Below are 25,837 nucleotides of genomic sequence, written 5' to 3'. Positions count from 1 at the left end.
CGTTGAGGCATATTCAATTTCATAACATCCAGTTGTTTTTCTGATGGAGGGTGAGGAGGAGCATATTTAAAACCTTCCTCTAGCACTTTTTGTTCGTTCGGAGACAGAACCAAGTTCGATAAGTTAATTACGCGTTGTGAAAAAGTCTGTTTAAGTTTCAGGAACTGGCTTTAAATGATTAGTCTATGAATATACTACAACCCCCTACAAATCACTCACATAGGGATCGTACGAATAAGATCAGAATAATTGGGCATTCAAACAATCATTCTTCCCGCACTCCATATGTGGATGGAATGGGAAGAAATCCTAATAACTGGTACAATGGGACATACCCTCACTCGTGCACTAATACACGCATTGTGCTACTGTAGAATAAAATAACATCCAGATTTTTCTTCTAATCTGGGCTGGTGGCAAATGTCTGATGCAGTGTAGAGAGTAGAATATCGTCTTTACTTTTCCTTGGAACATACGATACCACAGCGTATTCCTGATAATTCCAAAGATGCTGGAAAACTCTTTTCTAGGACTGCATAGCAGCATGTCTTTTGGCATTTCCCAATGATTAGAGCAGAGTGTTCCAACAAGCATAAGACCTTTTCTCTTTAGCAAGTTCCCAATGACTACAGTGGGGCATCCCCACGAAGGCAAGGTTTTGTGTCTCTAGCTACTGACCAATTTCATAGCTGGTGAAAAAGTTATCGGTTGTGATATTTCTTCCACTGCCTCTCAAATGGTCTATCTCACTGTGAACAACTCTCTTAACCTGCTGGGTATCTCTGACGATGCCTACTTGACGTGTATACAGTTGTGCACTTACTACATACTACAGCAGGCTATATTTCGATACCATATTTCCCTGGCTTTGACGATATATATAATTTGAAACCACACCATCCCTTAAATGTGCACATCTACTGTAATATTAGCACCTGGTATATTTGACGAAATACAAGATTCGACGAACATCTTTAATATGGCTTGTATAGTCTCTCCTGTATTTTGCAAGATTTGTTTTCTTGTCTTGTGAGTAGCTTTATCAAATTTCAGACATTGTAGAATATTCTCAAACCTGATTCTGCTTATGGTTGTTCAGAACAATGAAAGTCCATATCCTGGGGACCAGATCCCATGAAGAGGCTTACCACCAGCTTTCTGCAACCGTACACAATCAGAAGGCCAAGAAAAGTTACAAATTCAGTGTTATCTATCTCTTGCCGTCTTTCAAGGTAAAAATTGTTTGGTCTTCAGTTATTCTGCGTGATTATTAGTATTATCACACATAATTCTTCTGATCACTTCAGTAACAAAACATAAAAAAGAATTGTTTCTTGTAATTATTTCTCTTGCCTTAGAATACTTCCAGAGCACTGCTTCTTAACTTTTGGTTGAATTGTACTGTGTATCATTTCACCATTTATGTTTGTAAGTTGCGTTTCTAAAATTTCAAACCAGTCACAATTATTTACAGTGCCAACAACATCATTATTCTTCCTGTATTCCAATGTAGTCGCACTCTACATCACTTGCATTGCTCTGTAAAATTCGATCTTCTCTTTCTATATCTTCACCTTATCTAACAGGCACTTTTGTAAGGAGAATATATAGAAACTGTATATAAACAACAATAACAGCAGAATCAATAACATAAAATACACTAAGAAATAAAAATATTGGAATTCCTGGAAGAGGAATTATATGATCGAACCACATTAAATCATTCATTTCAGTATTTAGGATGTATTTACTCACTTAGACATAAAAAGTTTATACAAGAGTATGTGTCTAACATGAATATGTTATAAATAGAACTCAGTGTGTTAATTAACAATTTTTATTAACACTGGGTCCAAAAAGACCCCAAACAGGCACAAGGGTTAAAACAGTAACTCGACTGCAGTGATATCGAACCTTTGGAAAGAGAAATGTCATCATCTTTCACATAATCATAGTCTACAAAACTATCTTGCGTATTAATATTATTTTCTTCACAATGCTTAAAATTTCAATGATGTCAACATCTGCAGTCACCACAAGACTCCAAAATTCTCATCCAACTGACGCCAATGCTGTGAACAAGGCAGGCAATGTCACTAATTGTTGTGCTCAATGTCACTAATTGTTGTGCTCAGTTGTTTGTTTGGTTGGGACTAAATCTAACAATCAACCACATTAGTGAGACAAGCAAAGAACTAACAGACCTTAACGTGCAGCAGCTACATACCTCTTTCTTAATGCTCTGCAGGTTACTTGTGGAATGCATGTCATCCGCAAGTGCCTCACTCTGTAACAAGCAAATAATAAAAATGAAACAAAACTAATTTTAGTTGTTGTGATTCTGTAGGTAATAACAGGGCGATTCAAAATTCCTATTAGAGATTCTGAAGGTTGTTGGGGCGACTTGGTTGATGAAGTCCTGAGTAAGAACCCATGTCTGGAAAAGTACCATTTGGATGTGAACTGAGTTTGCAGATTGGACCACAACCCTGACCCGTGTGCTGCAGAGTCACTTAGCACGTGCAGTGTTCCGAGTGCTCCTCCTCGGTTCTCTTCCACACGACTAACGACACCCTCTTCAAACTCTCGAGTGCTGTGCGTCCGTGGAGCGCTACAGTCAACCCGTCTAGTTTCAAATGTAGCAATTTCTTGCAGCCATTGTAGTCAGGTGAATGTGTTAACACCATGTCATAATTACAACAGGGGCTGACGACAGAGCCCATTTCTCTGCTTCTGTGCATACTGTGAAGTTGGAGATTTGAAAATGATCCTACCTTCAAACTTATTTTATATCCAAACTGTACATTTCTGGACATGGGTTCCCAAAAGAACTTCACTTACTAAGTTTTCTCTACAATTCCTACAAGCCGGGAATAGGAATTTGCACAGGAACTACATGGGCCAATCCATACCAAGTGGTGCAGCACTGGTTGCTTGACCATCTCAAAAAAAAATTTATATTTGCTGGGTGAATTCCCCTATGTTTAGTAGCCACAAAAATATTTTTTTAAAAAAATTATTTTTTATTATTTTGAAATGGCGGCTATATTTGTTCCAGGCCGGACGCGTTTTTTCGTATTTGCAAGCATCTAAATTTTTTTTACAATTATTCAGTAGTGGGTTGTCCTAAGCCTTTCAGATAAAATGGATTTAGTTCAACACACTCTGGGCTACAAATTAACATAATTATCACTTAGCTGAACGTATTCTTCAATATATTTTTAATAGTTCAAAGTTATCAGCCCAAATTAAAAAAACTCAATTTTTGAACGGTAGTTTTCCAAAGAAAGATTAATTTCCCAGCTTTAATATTTTTTCTGCTATTACATTGTACTTTTAAACATTTTGGTAAAACTTTTCTACCTTCTATATTAAATATAACTATTATATACATTACAATATACAGGGTGAAGCGAAATTTGCGCACTCAGGCTTCGCAGCGTGACTCTTCACATGCCAGTGATAAATGTCTGTCACTAAATTTCACCTGGTGAGTACATCCAGCTGAGAATGGACATTAAAGAGTGGCAATCTGGCAACACTGTAACTACATGTATAGTAACTAACTCTGTTGACACACAGTAGTTGTGCTGTACAGTTGGTGCAGTGGATAGAGTTTTGGGTTAGCATGCAGAAAGTTGAGGGTTCCATTGTGAGTTCAAGCATATGTTTTTTACTTGGTAAATGTAGTCCAAGTGGTACCAAGTAGTACAAACTATTATTCTTGCCTCGTTCAGGTCCATTACATTTTGTTAGGGCCTTACATTACCAGTAGGACTAGCAATGTGCTTTGCAACTAATGTTCAAACTTGGTTACTATTTGTATGTGCTATCACCATGATCCCATTAATTGTTTTAACTGTCTATTTCTTATTTGTCTAATCACGTATTTGTTCTGTTCAGAGTTACAAAATGTTGTAAATTTAGGATGTGTGTGACATAAGAAATGGTGTATAGGCCTATTACAATATGTAATGTCAGAATGAAATTAGCAAAATAAATAAATAAAAATAATAAAAAATACTTAAAAAATAAAAATGCACCCCAACCCAGCATTGAACCCTCGACCCCCTGCATGCTAACCCAAAACTCTATCCACTACGCCAACTGTACAGCACGATGAAAATGAGCTCTCAGAGGTAATTACCACACATGTTGTTACGGTGTTGCCAGATTGCCACTCTTTAACATCCTTTTTCTGCCGGATGTACTTGCCAAACGAAATTTTGTGAGAGACATTTTTTTTATCGCAGTCATGTGAGGAGTCACGCTGCGAGGCTCGAGTGCACGAATTTCGCTTCACCCTATATCTGTCTGAATATTCATTACAGTAACATGTAAAACTCTGAAGTAAATTTGTCAAGAATTTTTCACAATTTTTGACAACATGTATAGCCTATGTCCATCTGAATGTTCATTAGAGTATCATGCAAAAGCAGATTGGTCAACTATGCCTTGAAACTTTTGGGAGCAGCACTTCCTTTTCTATATTATATACATTAAAAATATATATACTACTCCCATCCAATAGTTGATTAGAGTATTGTGTAAAAATCTGAAGTAAACCTGTCGAGAACTTTTCGAGGTTTCTAGTGATGTTTCGCCTTTATATATTAGATATAGTTTTATTTATTACTAGATGGCCCAGCAATGCATCAAAATTGAAAATATGTATGGAAATTGGATAGACTTCCTAGCCTTCTTCTCCCTCCAACTCTGTGTCCATCTCATCCTCACCCCCTCTTGATCCATCTCAATCCCTTCACCATTATCTTTGTCCACCACCTCTCTATTTCCATTTCTTCTTCCCCCCCCCCCTCTCTCTCTCTCTCTCTCTCTCTCTCTCTCTCTCTCTCTCTGATCCTTGTTTATTGTTATTGCAAATTTGTATTCCATTGTACTATTCTAATAAGCCAATAAGCATGCACCGAACTTTGTTTTCTGTGAAAAAAGACAGTAAGGAAGGAAATAAAAAGTACTTATTGTTATGCATATAATTTTTAAAAAATATAATAATAAAGAACACATGTGAGAGAAACAATCTGTTCGACTGTGAGAAAGACAATAAAAATGCGCATTTTCACAGCAGAACACAGCCAACACCACCTACAAAATCAGTCTTTCCTTCAGATCCCATTCACTAAGTCTCACCTGATCCGGGTTCTGGGCAACTTTTCCATAAATATCCCCAGTTCCTAAACACCATCACGCCTTTTGCTTCATCCCTCTTAATTCCCCTTCTGCCACAGGCTCCAAAAGCTTGCAAATCTGTGTGTTTTCTCTTGCCACCACTTGCTGTATACACTTTGTCTCCATCTAATTATAAGTATACATATAAACAACATAGGAAAAGATGGATTGCTACTTACCGTGAAGATGACACATTGAGTTGCACAATTAAAAACACACTTACACCTAAGATATCAGCTTCAGCCTTCATCAGAAAAAGAGAAACACGCACTATCCATTCACACAAACGTGCACACCTCACACGCACACAACCCCCCAATTCCAGCGGTCAGGCCACAATGGGACTATCCAGCTCCTCTCTTCCCTCACCCATACACTGCTATCTCTCCCCCTTTCCCAACCCCTCCAGACCGCTGCTTCCATGCCACGAGATTGTTGCATTCTCACCTGAGCTGCCAAAGTTGGCACTCAAGTGTGCGTGAGGTGTGCTTGCTGATGTGAATGAATGGTGTGTCTCTCTCTTTTTCCAGTGAGGCTGAAATCTAAAGCTTACGTGTAAGGGTCTCAATTGTACTTGTCTGTAGCTTAGCATATTATCTTTACAGTAAGTAGCAATCTATCTTTTCCTATATTGTTTATATTCTATCTGAAGTTTCCACGGTTTGTGAGAGTATACATATAGATGTACAACAGAGGTCACGTAAAGAGAATGGTGGTAAGCGCGAATGTGCTGGAAAGGAGGTTCCTGCCTTATTTAATCTGCTCTACATGACTACCTATGTGAGAACTGGTCATTTATCAGTTTGCTCAAGATGCTGACATCACCCAAAGCAAGAGTCGTTTTTCTGCAATGTTTATTGTTATTAATATCTTCACATCAAGGAGCATGAAACATTATCCACTGTGATAATATGATACCCTTTAATTGTGGATCAGGTCCAGCAACACTGCTCAACCTGAAAGGACTTATAAACTGATATTACAAAACACTATGACCACTGGTCAACCTGAGATTATGCCATCTAGTGATGTTTTGGGCACATAATGCAGTAAAGATAGTAGAGATAAATGAGGAATCATTCTACCAATGATACATCCAGCAAATGGTAAAATCTACTGACATTTGAAACTTGAACATCTGAAAAATCAGATTAGTGCGAAATGCAAAATAGCTAAGCACAAATGACTAGGCATGTACAGATTCAGAAGCATACGACACTCGAGGAAAGATAGATACCAGCTATAGGAAAATTAAAGGGGCCTTTGGAGAAAAGAGAAGCAGCTATATGAATATCAAGAGCTTAGATAGAAAAGCATCAATAAGCAAAGAATGGAAAGCTGAATGGTGGAGGAGTGTATAGAGGACCTATAGAGCAGAGATGAACTTAAGACAATATTACAGAATCAAAAGAGGACACAGATGAAGACGAGACGAGAGAGCGGAAACTGCGAGCATAATTGACAGAGCATTAAACACCTTAGTCAAAACAAGGCCCATGGAGTAGACAACATTCCTTCAGAACTACTGTTAGCCTTGAGCCTTGGAAGAATCACAACATTCAACATTGTGTGTGTGTGTGTGTGTGTGTGTGTGTGTGTGTGTGTGTGTGTGTGTGTGTGCGTGCAAAAGCTCACATGTGTGGCAGCCTTTTGGTCTGTCCATCTGCAGCTCAACATCTCCTATATGTATTGAGTAGTAATCTAGTAGTATTCCACTATTTTCATAACATAGTAATTATTCCATCATTGATTTTCTATGGTTGCAAAACACTAACATGAATTTGTTACAGAAGAATGGAAAACACTGGTAGAAGCCAACCTCAGGAAAGATCAGTCTGGATTCTGGAGAAAAGCCTGAGCACACGAGGCAGTACGGACACTACGACTTCTCTTAGAAGACAAGTGTTAAGCAAGGGAAACCCACACATACAGAGGAAGCATTTGACAATGTTGCCTGGAATACTCTCTTTGAAATTCTGAAGGTAGCAGGGGTAAAATAAAGGGAACCAAAAGCTATTTACAACTTGTACAGAATTCACGTGGAAGATGTACGAGTTGAGGAGCATGAAAGGGCAGTATTGGTTGAGAAGGGAAAGATGCAGGGTTGTAGTCTACTCCTAATGTCATTCAATCTGTACACTGAGTTGGCAGTAATGGAAACCAAAGGAAAATTTGGCGGAGGGTTTATAGTTCAGGGAGAAGAAATAAAAACTTTGAGGTTTGCTGACGACATTGTAGTTCTGTCAGAAACAGCAAAGGGTTTCGAAGAGCAGTTAAACGGATTAAACGTTGTCTTGAAAGGGAGATACGAGGTCCGTCCAAAAAATTCAGGTACATTCGTAATTTAGTGCCAATGATGTGTTGGAGTGAAATGCACTTGGCATCCCTGCATGTGCCTGTTTTTAATGTGTAACTGCTGGAAGTTTCATTGTTCCACATGTGTTAAGTTATTGTTCAGTGCTGTATTGAGTAGGATACTGCGTCACATATTTTGTGAATTTCAAGATGGCAGAGTTAGAGGAGCAAAGCGTCTGCATTAAATATTGCATGAAACTCAAGAAAACCTTTACAGAGACATAGCAATGATGCAGGAAGTCTACGGCGATGAGTGTTTAAGTCGTACTCAGTATTATAAACGGTTGATACGGTTTAAAAATGGCAGGGCAAACGTTAAAGATTATCCTTGTTCAGGATTCACAATGTTGACTGGAATACACTCTTTCAAATTCTGAAGATGGCAGGTGTAAAATACAGGGAGTGAATGGCTATTTATAATTTGTACAGAAACCAGGTGGCAGTTATAAGAGTCAAGGGGTATGAAAGGGAAGTAGTGGTTGGGAAGGGAGTGAGACAGGGTTGTAGCCTGTCCCCGATGTTATTCAATCTGTATATTGAACAAGCAGTAAAGGAAACAAAAGAAAAATTCGGAATAGGTATTCAAATCCATGGAGAAGAAATAAAAACTTTGAGGTTCGCCAATGACATTGTAATCCTGTCAGAGGCAGCAAAGGACTTGGAAGAGCAGTTGAACGAAATGGATAATATCTTGAAAGGAGGATATAAGATTAACATCAACAAAAGCAAAACGAGGATAATGGAATGTAGTCGAATTAAGTTGGGTGATGCTGAGGGAATTAGATTAGGAAATGAGACAATGCAGTAAAGGAGTTTTGCTGTTTGGAGAGCAAAATAACTGATGATGGTCGAAGTAGAGAGGGTATAAAATGTAGACTGGCAACGGCAAGGAAAGCGTTTCTGAAGAAGAGAAATTTGTTAACATCGAGTATAGATTTAAGTGTCAGGAAGTCGTTTCTGAAATTATTTGTATGGAGTGTAGCCATGTATGGAAGTGAAACATGGACGATAAATGGTTTGGACAAGAAGAGAATAGAACCTTTCGAAATGTGGTGCTACAGAAGAATGCTGAAGACTACATGGGTATATTACATTACTAATGTGGAGGTATTGAATAGAATTGAAGACAAGAGAAATTTGTGGCACAACTTGACTAGAAGAAGGGATCGGTTGTTAAAACACGTTATGAGGGATCAGGGGATCACGAATTTGGTATTGGACGGCAGCGTGGAGGTAAAAATCGTAGAGGGAGACCAAGAGGTGAATACACTAAGCAGATTCAGAAGGATGTAGGCTGGAGTAGGTACTGGGAGATGAAGAAGCTTGCACAGGATAGAGTAGCATGGAGAGCTGCATCAAACCAGTCTCTGTACTGAAGAAAACAACAACAACAACAACAACAAGAGTTTAACTGAAATGGGGGTACTAGATGCTACAGTACTTAAAAGAAAGAAAGAAAGAAAGAAAGAAAGAAAGTGTGCTGTTTTGAGCCCTTTTTTTGCGCGTGTCTACTTTGAGTAGTCAGATAGTCAAACCGTAATTAAGAGAAAAATTTCCTTTGCGCTACTTAAAGATACAGCCTTTTTTATTTGCAAGCGAATCATCGTTATTTTCTGATTAACTGCTTCATCTCTATAATTTCAAATGAAAGACGCTGCGATTAAGCTTACCGTTGACGCTGCGCAGGAGAAAGAACGGATGGAACGCTTCAACTTTTGTTGGTGAAGCCTGTGTCACAATCGCTTCATGTGACAACGTACTGGCTGCTACTGACTCGGCTAGCTGCTAAAAGCTAGCGACGACTGGAACTGAGGATGGTAGATTGCAGTAGCCGCGTATGGTGGTCATGTGACTAGCTCCAGGGCGCTGTTGTCACCTCTTCCCACAGCTCCCTCGTTATCAGAAGTGGCGTTCGACTTAGTTTGTCCATTTGTTTTATTTTGTATTTTGTTTGTGTTTCTTTGTCGTCGTGATGGAGAAGCAGGAAGAAAATGCGTGTAAGTGGTCAGGCAACGACGTGTTGAAATTTCTGGATGTTTATCAGAAATGTGAATTACTGTGGCACACAAGTAAGAATACTTACAAGAAGAAGAATACGTCGAAAAACAGTTTTAGAATGTTACATGTACGACAGAATGAAATTGGATTGAACACTCCTTCTAGCGAACGTCTCAGGGGGGAAAAAGAAAACGAACATTAAGGACGCACGCAGAAATGAATGTAAGCGAATATATCCCTGAAAGATGGCAAGGGTGCTGAAAATGTGCGTAACCCCAAGTTAATTTGGTTCAATGAAGTGGATTCAGCACAAGCCGAACGAATCAATCGTTTCCGAACAATATAGATTGCTTTGTGGACATTACAAACGAGGAATGAGGCCTGTACGACACTCCACTACGTACTAACTACTCGGTGTGGCCAGCCAGTATAGCGGCTACACGATGCGGCCAACACTCGCGACCAAAATCGCCCCATGTTACACAGCCTTTAGATGTTGTCACATGATCACTAACGAAAACTCCTCATGTTTGTCAGATGGGTTTGTAAAGCAACTGCTTCAGTAGTCGCGATATATGCGAGGCTGTGGTAGAGGCCGTGGAGCGTAGTTGTCACTCATGCGCGCTGCCACCGTTGTAAAGCGCCTATCCACCTGCGTGCAATGGCAACCTTGTATGTCGCATTCCAATGCCGCACTGCCGTGTTGTTCCTAGTAGAGGGCACTAATAAGCGTAATTGCTAGTGAACGCTCCATATACAAGGAATCTCAATAAATGAACAATGTAATGTAAGTTTTAAAGTAAATGAAATCGATTTGCTTAAATTTTGCAGGAAAGAGTGATGAGTGAAATAATAACTACCCTGTTTTCGCTACTGGCTAACGTGTCACTGCTGCTACGTGCATCAGCAACTGCTCTACTGCTACGCCAAGACAATCGGCTCTTTGTGCGAAAACTGTTCTCAAGTTTGTGTACTGACCGCACAAACTAAGCGGTGGCTGGCGGGACAGCCGTTCGTGGGAAATGTACGTCACTGACATGTAAAAGACATGGGGCTCCCAAAACCGGATTTTGTAATCTGATTTCGCAGTACTGCTTCTGGGTGGTCATGTAAATACTCCACAATCGTCATCCGGTTGCCTTCCATTCAGAAGGCTGTTGCACTCAGAGACTGTTAATATTGACTTGTAAATAATAGAGTTCAGCTATCAGTCGTCCTTTTTAAATTTTATTGACCAGATCTATATTTCAGCTAGAAACTTGCCATTCCCAATGCACTATCATTTTTTTATCAATGCATGTAATGCCTGTTGGTCGGGCTTCATCCACAGTTCATTGAATATTCAATTATTGACCAAAAGGCATTACATGCATTGATCAAAAATGATAGTGCATTGGGAATGGCTAGTTTCTAGCTGAAATATAGATCTGCCAAAAAAGTTTAAAAAGAAACAAGACTGATACCTGAAACCTGTTATTTACAACTCCACAATCGATTCTGGAAATCCGTTTCTGGTTGCCGGTTTTCCAATTACGCAATCTATTTTCGCTCCCATGTAAACCCAATCTGTTTTGAAACGTACTTGGGCTGTCAGGTTTCGTGTTGTGTTTAAAAAATTTCGGGTAATACGTATAGTGAAGGGTAAGTAGAAATATTTGACTGAAGCTGTTTACACCACGTCTAACTGGAGAAAGAGAGAAAAAGAGAGAGAGAGAGAGAGAGAGAGAGAGAGAGAGAGAGAGAGAGAGATAGAGCGATTCTGCCGGGTAAAATCATAAATTGTAACAGCTGTTTTTCAGGCGCTATATTTAAAACTGGAATCCTCTTCAGAACGTAGCATGTAAACACGACTGCGCAAAAATGTCTCCGAAAATCAGCTACCGTCTTTGTGAAGATGTCTCGCTTGTAAAGGTAGTGATTTAATTCCTCCAAAACACTGGGGAGCACTTCCCGAAGCGGAGCGGCATAACCTTAGTATCGTTTATCTCAAAATTATTGTTCTCCTTTGCCACCTTGTTCGTGACAAACGCCCAAATAACTTCAATGACGTTGAATTCGCTGTGCGACACAGTCAACCACTGAGGTTTAATTTCCTTATCCACTGAACGCAATACAATTTCCAAATGACATTCTTGTGACCTGAAGTGCATTCGCTCGTGTTGCAGTAGGCCAGCTTTAGTAAATTCCTCGTATGATGTGACATGTGATGGAAGCTCTACATTATTTCTTTCCATGCATTCGATAATATAATCTTTTCTCCATTTCATAGATTTATTTCGTGATACCGTATTTATCATGGTGTGGTATGGTGCCTAATCTCAAACAATCACAGATGTTTGGTAAGTTTTCGAGAACGCCCCTAAACCACACTTTGTAGTGGTTGGCATTCACCTCAAAGATCTACCGGGTGATCAAAAAGTCAGTATAAATTTGAAAACTGAATAAATCATGGAATAGTGTAGAGAGGTACAAACTGACACACACGCTGGGAATGACATGGGGTTTTATTAGAACCAAAAAAATACAAAAGTTCCAGAAATGTCCGACACATGGCGCTTCATCTGATCAGAATAGCAATAATTAGCATAACAAAGTAACACAAAGCAAAGATGATGTTCTTTACAGGAAATGCTCAATATGTCCACCATCATTCCTCAACAACAGCTGTAGTCGAGGAATAATGTTGTGAACAGCACTGTAAAGCGTGTCCGGAGTTACGGTGAGGCATTGGCGTCGGATGTTGTCTTTCAGCATCCCTAGAGATGTCGGTCGTTCACGATACACTTGGGACTTCAGGTACCCCAAAGCCAATAATCGCACGGACTGAGGTCTGGGGACCTGGGAGGCCAAGCATGACGAAAGTGGCAGCTGAGCACACGCGCGCAAGAGATCTTTCACGCGTCTAGCAATATGGTTTTTTTTTGTTTTTTTTTGTTCTAATAAAACCCCATGTCATTCCAAGCATGTGGTCAATTTTTATCTCTCTATCTACATTATTCCGTTGTTTATTAAGATTTCAAATATATACTGACTTTTTGATCACCTGGTACTTCTCTTCGTTGCCCCATATAAGACATGTCAGCTGTCTGCACGAACCCATTTTCGTCCCCAATGTAGCACATTACAATCATTATTCCAGAACCGGGATGTTTGAACTCCTCCTTTCCAACCATTCCACACATTAACATCCTCTGCGATAATCGTATGCGTTTTCTGACGCATAAGACACATTTTTGTTCCTGTCATCCAAACTTTATCTAATGATTTGCACCTCACCAACTTTCATCAGTGTAATAAATAGTCTATCCAGTGTTTCGCAAGAGTAATTTCCCGAATGAACTCTTTTTTTTCCTGCCACTCCGTTATTTTAGGCCAGCCCAGGTTTTTTTTGTTGAACTTTTTGTGTTTGAGGCCCAATTTCCGAACAGCACGCCAAAGAGTTGTTTCACTCATAATCAGGAAAGTCGTCCAATTCATCCTTCAACTTTTCCAATATGCCTGCTACTCTTCTGCATAGAAGTGGTGGATTTTTCTTCTTATAACTCACTGTGTAAACTCGTCTAATGCAAACTCCTGTCGCCTGTCAGAACTTTCTGGTCATACAAGACGACGTTTCTCTATATTCTCTCGAAACTCGCTTCACTGTACTTCTACTGATACCGAGTTCTCTTCACTGGCTGTGACATACAACTCCTCGCGCCCTATTCTTTTTCTAAAGTACGTACACGCACTAAATAAATGTAAACGTCGTGTGACTAGGCCCTCCCGTCGTGTAGACGGCTCGCCTGGTGCAAGTCTTCCGATTTGACGCCACTTCGGCGACTTGCGCGTCGATGGGGACGAAATGATGATGATTAATACAACACAACACCCAGTCCCTGAGCGGAGAAAATCTCCGACCCGACCGGGAATCGAACCCGGGCCCTGAGGATTGACAGTCCGTCGCGCTGACCACTCAGCTAACGGGGGCGGACAGTACACGCACTGATTAGCATGGACTTCACACAACTCCGTAAATGACGCATGGTTTCACGCAAGTCCAAGGCAACTTATTATGTTATGTTTCAACTAATTAGTCGACAACGACTGGGAGCACCATTGTTTCCTATCAGACGGAAAGCTCCGAAGTAAACACTGTAACAACGAACAATGGAGTGGAAATACAGTTCAGAGGTCCAGCATCGTTAACATGCGGCCAATGAAAACGCAAAAGCAAATAAATTGAAAATGTAGATTTATGTGCACAGAAACATAAGAAATGACTCGTGCGACCCATTCTATAATGTCGCTTAAGTATGTGGATCCTATACCAAACTGAACTGACGGGGGGTACAGAACGTATAGACAGAAGGGCAGCACGAATGGTAACAAGTTTGTTTGACCCGTGTCAGAGTGAGAGAATGAAGGAAATGAACTGGAAGACTCTCCAAGATAGACATATACCATCCCCACAAAGTCTAACGAAACGGCCCTAGACGATGACTATAGGAACGTACAACAAGCAACAACCCGCCCCCAGTGTATCGTTCACATAGGGAGAGGACACGATCAGATTAATTACAGCGGGCACAGGGGCATTTAAACAATCATTCTTCCCTTGTTCCATGCGTAAGTAGAATGGGAGGAACGTCTAATAACTGGAACAATGGGAAGTACCCTCTGCCCTGCACTTTACAGTGGTTTCCAGAGGGTAGTATGTGGAACAGCTTTGAAAGGCAACAACAGAGCTTCCATTTAGACTTATCGTCTTGTTCATACGTAACACCATTAGGTTATATGCAGCATTCTACACCCATCATTATTAGGACCAAACGACTAATCGAAAAGCAACGAAATTTCGTCTGCAAATAGAATAACATTGTGTCCTTAAACCGTGCAAAATTACGGTGTGACTTCTGTGAATCCTCTCAATAATGACACGCACAAAAAAGAAATGATCGAAAATGCACGCTGTCAAATATTACCACGTATGTCGCCCCCATTTCAATTGAAATGCACTATTCACACACAAGAAAGTAGACATTTCGGTGAAAGTTACGTACCTCTCTCCCGGTTTTTGTTTTTACAATTTAGGTGCTCTATAAATATGTACCGGGTGATCAAAAAGTCAGTATAAATTTGAACAAAACTTAATAAACCACGGAATAATGTAGATAGAGAGGTAAACATTGACACACATGCTTGGAATGACATGGGGTTTTATTAGAACAAAAAACAAAAAACGAAAAAAAAAACAAAAAACAAAAAAGAGTTTAAAAAATGTCCGACAGATGGCGCTGCACAACAAAACGTCGGTGACTCCGCATGACAATCGTGTATCAAAGGAGCTTTAATGAGACAGAGAATCAGATGCGCCAGCAGTCGCAGCATGCTGACGTTACCTGAAATGGCGCTTTTAGTGGAGCTGTATTATCAGAATGGGGGCTGTGCCAGTTCAGCGTTACGATCCTATCGCCATACGAAGGTGATTCGAACGAGTAAAGGTCCGTTGACAAATGCAGCTGTGGCGAGAATGATTTCGAAGTTCGAAGCCACGGGTTGTTTAGACGGTAGACCCCGTAGTGGCCGACCGAGCACAAGGCGTAATGCTGCTGAGACAGTTCAGGAAGAAATGGAGGCTGTAGCGGGTTCGTCTATGCACGGGGAAGTCAGCGCTCGTACAGTCGCACGTCGCACCGGCATTCCATACACTACTGTTCGGTTGGCACTTGGGCGTACCCTCCGATGCTATCCGTACAAAACCCATCGGCAACGTGAACTGTTACCTGTAGATTTAGTGAAGCGGAGGGCATTTGCGGTGTGGGAGTTTCAAAGACGGCGGAAGATAGCGACTGGCTGAGTAACGTGTTGTGGACCGACTAAGCTCATTTCACGCTCCGAGGGTCTGTCAACGCCCACAACTGCAGAATTTGGGCTACCGAAAATCCTAGAACTGACGTGGAAACTCCGTTGCACGACGAGAAAGTCACGGTATGGGTTGGATTTACCACATCTACCGTTATCGGGCCTTTTTTCTTCGAGAAAATGCGTGATTCTGGTTTTGTAACTGCTACCGTGACGGGTGAGAGGTACGCCGATATGTTACAGAATCGCATCATCCCCAGCCTGGGTGATAAACACCTGCTGGAACGTACCATGTTTATGCAGGATGGCGCTCCACCCCGTATTGCTAGACGCGTGAAAGATCTCTTGCGCGCGTCGTTTGGTGGTGATCGTGTTCTCAGCCGCCACTTTCGTCATGCTTGGCCTCCCAGGTCCCCAGACCTCAGTCCGTGCAATTATTGGCTTTGGGGTTACCTGAAGTCGCAAGTTTATCGTGATCGATTGACATCTCTAGGGATGCCGGAAGACAACGTCCGACGCCAATGCCTCACCATAACTCCGGACATGCTTTACAGTGCTGTTCGCAACATTATTCCTCGACTGCAGCTATTGTTGAGGAATCATGGTGGACATATAGAGCATTTCCTGTACAGAACATCATCTTTGCTTTGTCTTACTTTGTTATGCAAATTATTGCTATTCTGATCAGATGAAGCGCCATCTGTCTGACATTTTTTGAACTGTTGTATTTTTTTGGTTCCAATAAATCTCCATGTCATTCCAGGCATGTGTGTCAATTTGTACCTCTCTATCTACATTATTCCGTGATTTATTCGGTTTTATACTGACTTTTTGATCACCCGGTATTATGCACCGAAAAGAGTAGACGAAGTTGTTTCCTGTCACGTTAAACAACATTTCTCCATTTGCCTAGCACTTTTATTAATTTTTATAAAGTGTCACATACAGAGCGAATACTGACGACGGATAACACCGAAATTTAGAGTGAGTTTATGCTTCAGCCGCACTGTTGGCAGCGGGAGTGCCTCGTGCCCTAAAACGCTTAGCTGCGTTGACGCTTTTGACCGGAAACCGGTATCACGTGACTAGTTGCAATGGCAGGAGGAAAGCTGGCGCTGAATCCTACGCCCGAGTGGAATACGGTCGTATACCCGTAGCCTTATATTCGTAGCTTTAAAATTTGTATACTTTTCCTCATTTTGGTCTTTAAGGGAAGTTAAGAACGGAATTTTTCTAATTTTCGGATTTTTATCTCATTATAAAATTTGAAATTTTCCGTATAAAATTTCATATATATCACTTATAAACTCAAGCCGCGTGGGATTAGCCGAGCGGTCTCAGGCGCTGCAGTCATGGACTCTGCGGCTGGTCCCGGCGGAGGTTCGAGTCATCCCTCGGGCATGGGTGTGTGTGTTTGTCCTTAGGATCATTTAGGTTAAGTAGTGTGTAAGCTTAGGGACTGATGACCTTAGCAGTTAAGTCCCATAAGATTTCACACACATTTGAACATTTTTATAAACTCAAATGGGAAGTATTTTTTTTAATATAATCTACGCTGGTTGAAAATGTTAAAATTTTTACGTGCATTACTTCAAGGTCTAACGAAATCGGTAATTTTTTATATATAAAGCTGTGGATCGCTGCATTATAAAGGTTAACAGTGTCGGTCATGTCCAGAAGAGGATGGGCACCAGATTGTGGAAGTTCAAACAAAGTTTGAGAGACAAGAAACTTTCTGATGGTAAAACCATAAGAGGCAGGCTGACAGACAAAATTATTATGCGATGGCCATTATAAATAATACTACCTTCTTCCACATACTGTCAACTGATGAAGAACCAGTACACCACCTTTGCCCTCTTGGACCTGATTCATGGTGAAATTACAGCAATGCCCAGTACTCAAACAGTCTGTACAGCCATAAACATTCCATGCCAGCAGCAGTCATGCATATCATAAAACTTGTCAAATCCTGAATTATTGAAGGAGTCTCTACACGATCAAACTCAAAATCACAATGAGTCGTTCAATAACCTTATATGGACTCACTCACCAAAAAATGTTTTTGTTGGAATGAAGACACTAAAGTGGGGGTTCAGTGATGCTGTTATTGCTTTTAATTAGGGCAACATTGGTAGGGTTAAAGTGCTACAGCATATGGGAATTAATGCTGGAGCAAACTGTATCAGAGAACTTTAACAGATGGGCAAGGTTTGCATTGATAAAGCATTGTATGCTGCACAGTTGGTCACTAAGGTGTCCAGAAAGAAGAAAAATCTCGGAAAATGATCAAGAGGATGATGTACAGTACAGTAAGGGGTGCTTCCAAGAGACCAAAAATAAAAAATTAAGGATATATCGAGTTACAGTCTTTTGAAACTTCATAAGCCATTCCTGAAAACGTACATTTTCTGTTGCATTTTTCCTTAAATCTCAGAAACCGCTTCGAATAGAGTATTCAAAGTTTCAGGGGGTAATAACATACATATCCTGAGTCTACAGAACTATTAGAGGAGCATAATGTTATGTATAATTAAAATTATTTAGGATAACATACAAGAAGTACACAACATTTTAACTGTGTGATTGAAAGATTGTATTTCCAAAAGCCGTGGCTGAAATGCAATTATTGTAGTTCAGTAGACTCAGAACATACAGTTTAATGCCCTGTAATATGGCTACAGTGGTTCCTCAAATACACGGAAGCCAAGTCACTAAATTTAACGTTGTCGGGACAGGGCGTTCCAACTCCCCTTAAGTTATCTGTAGGCATGAAACGAATTAGTGTGTATACTAAACTGGCTGACTGCTATTAAAGGGAAAAATATGGTGCCAATTAACGTTTCAGTTCTGCTTAAGAATTTTCGCTTGACAGAAAAGGAGCTTGTGATTGCTATTTTTGTAACACATATGCGTGACCCCGTTGTTGCGGCGTAGACTAATGATTAAAGATTAGTAAACATTTGTTGTAACATATGTGGTTAAGTTAATTATCATTGTGTATTAAATACTGAGAAATGTATTACGGTATTGAAGCTTTTCCCGCAAAATAAACACGAGATCATACCACATGCTGCTGGCACTTTCGGTATTACTTCAAATACATTTATACAAAAGTTGTAAATGTAATTATTACTCTACCCCTACAAATTACTTTAGTGTTGCATGACTGCCTGAACACTCAAACTTTATAAACACTTCTCTTTTAACGCTTGGTGTAGGACACGAAACTCGCATATTTTTCTAGATGTCTGTATCACTGGTAAACGTAGTTCACCGACATTCATCTCAGCGAAGCTAAAACCATTTAGATTTATTCAGTGTAAGAGTGAAATCAAGATTACTACCACATGTGGGATCATGTCTGAGTACGTCGCGTCTTTGTGATGACGACTCTAGTGGTACATGTTGCTATAAACTGCATACCAACATCTCACTTTCCTTCTCCTACACCGATGAAACACTTGCGGGTGAAAAATGTGAATAATTAGTAGCAGCGTAAAGAGCATTTACTGTTCCGGGGTTCGTTGCAATTTATATGCAGATATGACAAAAGAAAAAAAAATGGGTCGTTTGCACTTTGCATGCTTTGGGGTTGCTGTGAACTCCAAAGAAGCCGGCCGATGTGGCCGAGCGGTTCTAGGCGCTACAGTCTGGAACCGTGCTGGTGCTACAGTCGCAGGTTCGAATCCTGCCTCGGGCATGGATGTGTGTGCTGTCCTTAGGTTAGTTAGGTATAACTAGTTCTAAGTTCTAGGGGACTCATGACCTCAACAGTCAAGTCCCATAGTGCTCAGATCCATTTGAACCATTTGAACTCCAAAGAAGAAAAAAGCCCTGACGACATTGGTCGAGCACTAAAGAAAAACGGATGTTTTTATGTTGACTGTGTACCATGGTATGTCGGGTTAAGTACGAACTTACTGTTTTCGTCAAGCATTGAAGCATCATGTATGAATATGTTTGAAAAGAAGCTTTTTGAGACATATTTTCATTAATTATCAGTTGCTGTCAGTTGAGAACTTACTTTAAGAGGGAAGAATTACGGAAACGGTGTTTCGCGATTACGTAGTGAGTTGTTTAAATGTAGAAGCGCTCTTATAGCCCTCGACCCTCCGCAGTCGGAAAAGGTATCAGCGGTCAAATACGTGGCACTGCATAGCAGGGCCATGACATGAAGAGAAAATAAGATGGCGAACGGGAAATTCGAAAAAGAAAAGCCAGCTGCTATAATAGCGAACGAGTAAAAACCTGGCATCTCGGAATATTTCGATCACTTTAAGCCAACCCACAACAAGACAAACACCTCATGAGACGTCCGGGAAAGATGCTGACGAGAAGAAATAAGAGAACAAGAAATCCAAACTAAAATTTCACAGACAAGGGAAAGATGTACTTCGTTGCCTATGGTGACAGAAGTAAACAAGCCACCGAGAACTGTATCCTAAGCGCATATCTAACGGTAAAAACTGCAGCAACAGTATTCTATCTAAAAAGATTGTGACTAATTAAATAAAAATAAATAACTTCTATAATCACGGCCTTTAATAAAAGGAGCACCAGTTAGCCATAGTAACCACGTCAACAACGAATATTATTCACTTGATGCTGTACGTCCTAGGCATGTAAATCACTCGAAAGCAAGCCGACCACAAAGATTTTCGGCGAGCGGTTTCGACTACGACGAGTTCCGTGACGGCTGCCGACGTCAACACTCCATCACTTCGCAGTCGGCGCGATCGGCTATACAACTGTCGGAGACTGCGCTACACACACGGCGTCATCCGCAGGTCACTACAGCAGCTGGTACGGCAAATTAGGTGACCTTTAAAGTGCACACACAATCTGTGTGTAATTATTTAATCTGAAATAACTAGCCGGCCTGCGTGGCCGAGCGGTTCTAGGGGCTACAGTATGGAACCGCGCGACCGCTACGGTCGCAGGTTCGAATCCTGCCTCGGGCATGGATGTGTGTGATGTCGTTAGGTTAGTTAGGTTTAAGTAGTTCTGAGTTCTAGGGGACTGATGACCACAGCAGTTAAGTCCCATAGTGCTCAGAGCCATTTGAACCATTTTTGAAATGACTTAACAACGCTGAATAACATTGGGCGATGGTGTAAATACGCTGATAAACAACGAACGTTTTTAGTGTAATATAGGGTGTCCATTTCATTTTCATTGAAAAAGGGGACATTTTAAATAAATTGGAGAAAAACCTGGGACAATGAAAAAAAAAAAACGGGACATAAATACTGTATAGACTAATTTAATACACATACAAGTTTACCTTTACAAGGTGCACTCAGATGACCCCAAATCACTTTTTACAATTATTCTGCCACACTATCACCATACTTTTCACTTTGATGTACTTCATCAAGAAGTGCATTTTCGTTTGAAATTGTATCATAAGAGTCAGTACACACGATACACCATTAAAGTGTGTTTTGACAATGAGCAAGGCCCTCACTGTTTCAACTTTCATTCTGTTTTTTTCGTCTGACCACAAAAAGTTCACCAACGAAAACACACGTTCCACAGCAGCATTTGACCCAGGAATTGCCAGACAAAACTCCACCAAATGAATCATGTTTTTCATGTTAATGTTTTTACTTTTGAAATTAGCAAATATTTTACACCACGTTGCACTAACACTTTCATTGTCTCCTTCTTCACTTTTTATGAAGTTCTGTGCACATGAAAATTCATCAAACAGTTCGTCTTCATCGACAGGAAAATTTGGTACAATACTTTTAACAAAAACACAACAGTCCTGAATATCCTTCCACTGTAGCTGCTCCTTTTCAGTATTAACCCAGTCAAATGCTTTAAAAGGTGTGAGAAATGGTAAACACCATTCTTTAATATACTCAGTGCAAGAGTCATAGAAGATGTCAGTAGAAATATGAAATTGTTCTATACTAATTGCACCCTCTTCTTCCAGCTTCCGTAAGAGTCTCATGTACAAAGGATGTGAGAAATCTTTCAGATTTTCTACATTGTAGTTTCCCCAATAATTTGCATATTTCTTGATAAACTTCCACTATTGTAATTTCTTGTTTCTCAATCCATTTAATTGTTGTGGAAAAAGATTTTAGCTGGCTAACAATAAAATGTAGAAGACCAATAGACACAGGGTTATCAAAGAATTGTTTAAGGATAACAGGACACTTATCAAGGGAAATGAAATATGATTTCAAAGCAGGAAATATCTCTACAATTCTTTCCAATGCCGGTAGCAGAGATAGCCACCTTGTCTTGATGTGCCCAAGTACAGTTTTGTATTCAGTTTTAGTAAACTTACAGAATGACTTCAGAGATTCAACCCTTACTCTATATATGTGGAAATGATGGTAGATTTTGTTTACTATTAATTGGCAGTCGATGAGTAGGCAATCTAAGCCAGTTTGTAAGGAATTGAGCACCACATGTGCTGGATAGCCAACACCTACTATATTATTCACTGCATTCTGTTGCAATTTATAGAACAAATTGTTTTTTCCTTTCCTCTGATTACCACCAAAATTGGTGTTAATGTTGTCTGCAGAAACTGCAATCACCTCTCCGTCAAGCTCATATTTCTTTAAAACCTCCAGCACATATTTCTGAAATAGATATGAAGTTTCTCCAGTTAAATTAACCAATTCGAGCTCTTTCACTGTGATGCCTTTTTCAGGGTGAAAATATCTTATAAGGAGAGGAACCAACTTCAAATCCAGATGATTCGATGCATCAGTCATTAAGAAATGAATCGAGCACTTTTCAGTTCATTTAAAACCTGCTGAGCTGCATACGGTGCAATAACATTTGAAATGATTGCATTACATTTTGTGTGTCCACATGTGAATTTAGGATTGAAACGTTTTTGAACAACTGATGTAGTACAGTCCATTGACTTAAAGCTATGGTTATGCATTGCACTGTGGTATGCAAACGTAGCTTCTTGTGCTGCCAACTGCCTATCCAGTTCTGTTACTGATTTTAAGTTTCCATACTAGTCACTCACGCATTTATTTGCTCTTTTCGTTTGATCACTCATGCGATGTTTCTTCATCTTAATGTGATTCACAATGTCAGACCTTCCACCATGACCAATAGCTTATTTTGATCTGCACAACGTACATTCTACAGTTTCGCCACTACCAGTGATAAAAGGAAACTCGCTTTTTTATATTGCTGTTAAAATTACACTTTCGTTTCGGCATAATGAAACAGTGATTGCACTGTGCGAAACATTAACATTGCGGTGACGAAAGCCAGAGAGCAAGCGTTAGTGGTTTAGAGTATCTCTGGAACGAAAGGACAGATTCAGTGGATCGATTTACAAGAGAAGAATCTTCGTTGTTATTCGTAACCTATAGCCCGTTTAAAATAACGGGATTGTTGACAGTTCGGTACATGTTTGGGGTATGCTGAAAGTCATCACACGCTTCCTAGCGTAAATAATTGAGCAGTTAATAGCAAGTCAAACAACCAGTAGCGTAAAATACTCTAGCGAAGCAGAATCATAAAAAAACGGGACATTTGAGCGTCTCCAAAAAAACTTTCGGGACAGCGGGATATTTTGGTAAAAAACGGGACTGTCCCGGGAAAACGGGACGAATGGACACCCTAAAGTAATATAAGCTTTAGGTTGTACGGGAATTCAGATTACATGACCGTTACAACCAGGCGTAACTATAGTACGGTCTTAGCGAAAATTCTCAAAAAAATGGCTCTGAGCACTATGGGACTCAACTGCTGTGGTCATAAGTCCCCTAGAACTTAGAACTACTTAAACCTAACCAACCTAAGGACAGCACACAACACCCAGCCATCACGAGGCAGAGAAAATCCCTGACCCCGCCGGGAATCGAACCCGGGAACCCGGGCGTGGGAAGCGAGAACGCTACCGCACGACCACGAGATGCGGGCCGAAAATTCTCGATAAACTTACAGCATTAGAAAAGCTAGACGTGCAAGCAAATTAACTAGAAGAGATGTCTAATAAAATGGAGCATTAAATGAACTATCTAAAATCAGCAGAAGTCAAGCAGATAAACTAGATGAACTATCTCAAAATAATAATAAAATTTACGATTTGGCCACAGAAAGAGATAAAATTTCCAAATTAGAGGAAACCTCAGCTAATTTACCTAAGGAGTTTGAAACGAAAATTGTTGAGCATTGTGATATAGTTAGAGAAGCGAAAATACAGTTTAAAAATGTGAATGATGACAGAGAAATCATCTTCAAGCAAATTTGAAACTACATTCAATCAAATCTCAGAGACCCAAGATAAGATAGATATATTAAACTAAATACGAAACTTATCGAAATTTCTATCAACCCAAATACTTCAACTTATTCGGAGAAGTGTCTGGAAAAAATAGTATGGCAGAAAGTACACGATAAAGTAGATACAACAACGCTCTCTCTAATTCTCTGGACGAAACAATTAACAATAAATGTGGGTTACAGAAATTATGGAAAGAATTAGACGACACTAAATAGGAACTCAGAAGCAAAGAGCTGCATCTAACATAGGATTATCGCCTCTGACTCACCCACCTCTTGTTTACTTTTGGAATAAGGCATCTTTTCAGCATGCAATGGTAATACAATAATGTGACAAATCACTGAAAAGGGTGGCCTCTATGATTCAGTCACACACAATATTAAATTTTCCTTTGAGAGATTTCTTTTTGCGCTGGAATACTGTCAGTGTATTGCGTAGTAGGGTGATTTCATCTCAAACCATACAGGTCATAAATTTCTCTGCAAAAAATACATATTAGATCTCTACAGCATAAGTGTTAAGAAGTAAACTATTTTCAATTTATATTAATTTTTGTAAATGATAGGGCCCTTGAAACATTTATATTTTGTAAATAACTCTTAAAACAGCAGAGAAAAAAAATTAATAAACCAAAAGTAATGGAGACCTAGCGGATGTTTTGAATTAAATCTCCCTCTTAGTGTGCTGAAATTTAGATGACAGTCCCACACTTATGTGCTTTCTTTAACTTGGAAATTTAAAGATTTACGATAATATTTCTACTTAATTTTTTTTTCGTAATTTGGAAGGTCACAGAACACTATCTTTTCTATCATATTACCAGACAGGGGTGATTCTAGAAGTCGGTCAAGGGGGTTGTTGTTGTTGTTTTCACCTGACCAAAAGTCTTGTTCCTCCTGCCACCGAACTTCACTAATTCCCACTATATCTAACTTTAACCTATCCATTTTCCTTTTTAAGTTTTCTAACCTACCTGCCCGATTAAGGGATCTGACATTCCACGCTCCGATCCGCAGAACGCCAGTTTTCTTTATCCTGATAATGGTCGGGGGGGGGGGGGGGGGGGTTAATGGAATATCAGTATACAAAAGGGGTGTTGGTGTCCTCCACTGAATAATTAGTAAAGTTTGGTATTGCTAAAAGTATTGTTTGGTAACCTTTTTGGAGTTCAGGGTAAAAAAACCTTATTTTTAACATGGGAGATTTTATAAATTACATAAACCATAAAACATGTCAACTTATTTGTAGTAAGTTTTCATTAATTTTCCGGAGACATAAGATGACGTAAATGTAAAAACTTGAACTCGACATGAATATAAAAAAACTGTGTAACAAAATTCACGTGATATATCCGTCTTCTGCCCATTTAGTCTATCTTTCTTTGCGCTGAATATCTCAATGACATTTTCAATGTCCATATCTTTCTTTAATGTTATTTGCAAGAGCCAATCCATTTAGTCTCACCTGCCCCATTGTGTTACACAAATAAGCCTTTAAAGTGAAGGAGCTTTTCTCAAGAGTGCTTGTGGTGACAGGAATAGTCCAAAATATATATATATTGGACTATTCCTGTCACCACAAGCACTCTTGTGCTACCGACGACAACGGCGACGTGCAAGACAGACAATATACAAAACTATACAAGACGTCGAAATGACAACATCTGCTGCCGACAAGAAGAAGAACACAATTAAATCTGTCGCCGCACACGCCCTTCTAGATGGACCAGCTGTATTCTGTGGATGTAAACTGAACTTCAGCATCGACATCAATGATAGTAAAAACTGCTTGGCACAGTTCTTTAAAGCTTAAGTTTCTCTTTCACATCTTTTACTTTCGTCAACCTACTTTTTCTTCCATAGTTTCATCTCTCCTTTCATTAAAAGCGAAGAACTCTCCAAAAACTGTTCATATTTCTCGGATGCCTGGGTCACTCCCCGTATTTTAAACAGTGTGCAGGAATAAGCCCTTCAAGTGGTAGTAAGTTGCGAAAATCTTGGGCGTTGCCAGCACTACAACGGTGTGTGCGCGCCCGAGAAAATTATACGATTTGACCAAAATGTCCGCCGATTTCGAAGTTTTTGTCAGGGGTCAGTGTCTGTAGGCATACCCGGCGTGTTTAGCTTTCATGATTATTGTGAGTGGTACATTAATATACATCCAATGTATATT

The 25,837-nt window shown here is 39.9% G+C and overlaps 1 protein-coding gene across 1 annotated transcript in view; it reads right to left on the bottom strand.

The window, feature by feature from the left end:
- Positions 1 to 1,989: 1,989 nt before the first annotated feature.
- Positions 1,990 to 25,837, bottom strand: part of LOC126213136 (uncharacterized) — a 109,083-nt gene continuing 85,235 nt past the window's right edge. The window contains exons 8-9 of the mRNA XM_049940755.1: positions 2,228 to 2,287; positions 1,990 to 2,072 (exon numbers count right to left, since the gene is read on the bottom strand). Coding sequence (XP_049796712.1) covers positions 2,031 to 2,072; positions 2,228 to 2,287 — 102 coding nt within the window. The 3' untranslated portion in view covers positions 1,990 to 2,030. The remainder of the gene's footprint in view (positions 2,073 to 2,227; positions 2,288 to 25,837) is intronic.

This window comes from Schistocerca nitens, chromosome 11, assembly GCF_023898315.1.
Source record: "Schistocerca nitens isolate TAMUIC-IGC-003100 chromosome 11, iqSchNite1.1, whole genome shotgun sequence".
Classification (NCBI taxonomy): domain Eukaryota; kingdom Metazoa; phylum Arthropoda; class Insecta; order Orthoptera; family Acrididae; genus Schistocerca; species Schistocerca nitens.
Note: the sequence above shows the minus strand (reverse complement) of the source record. Positions and strands in the feature narration are given on the sequence as shown.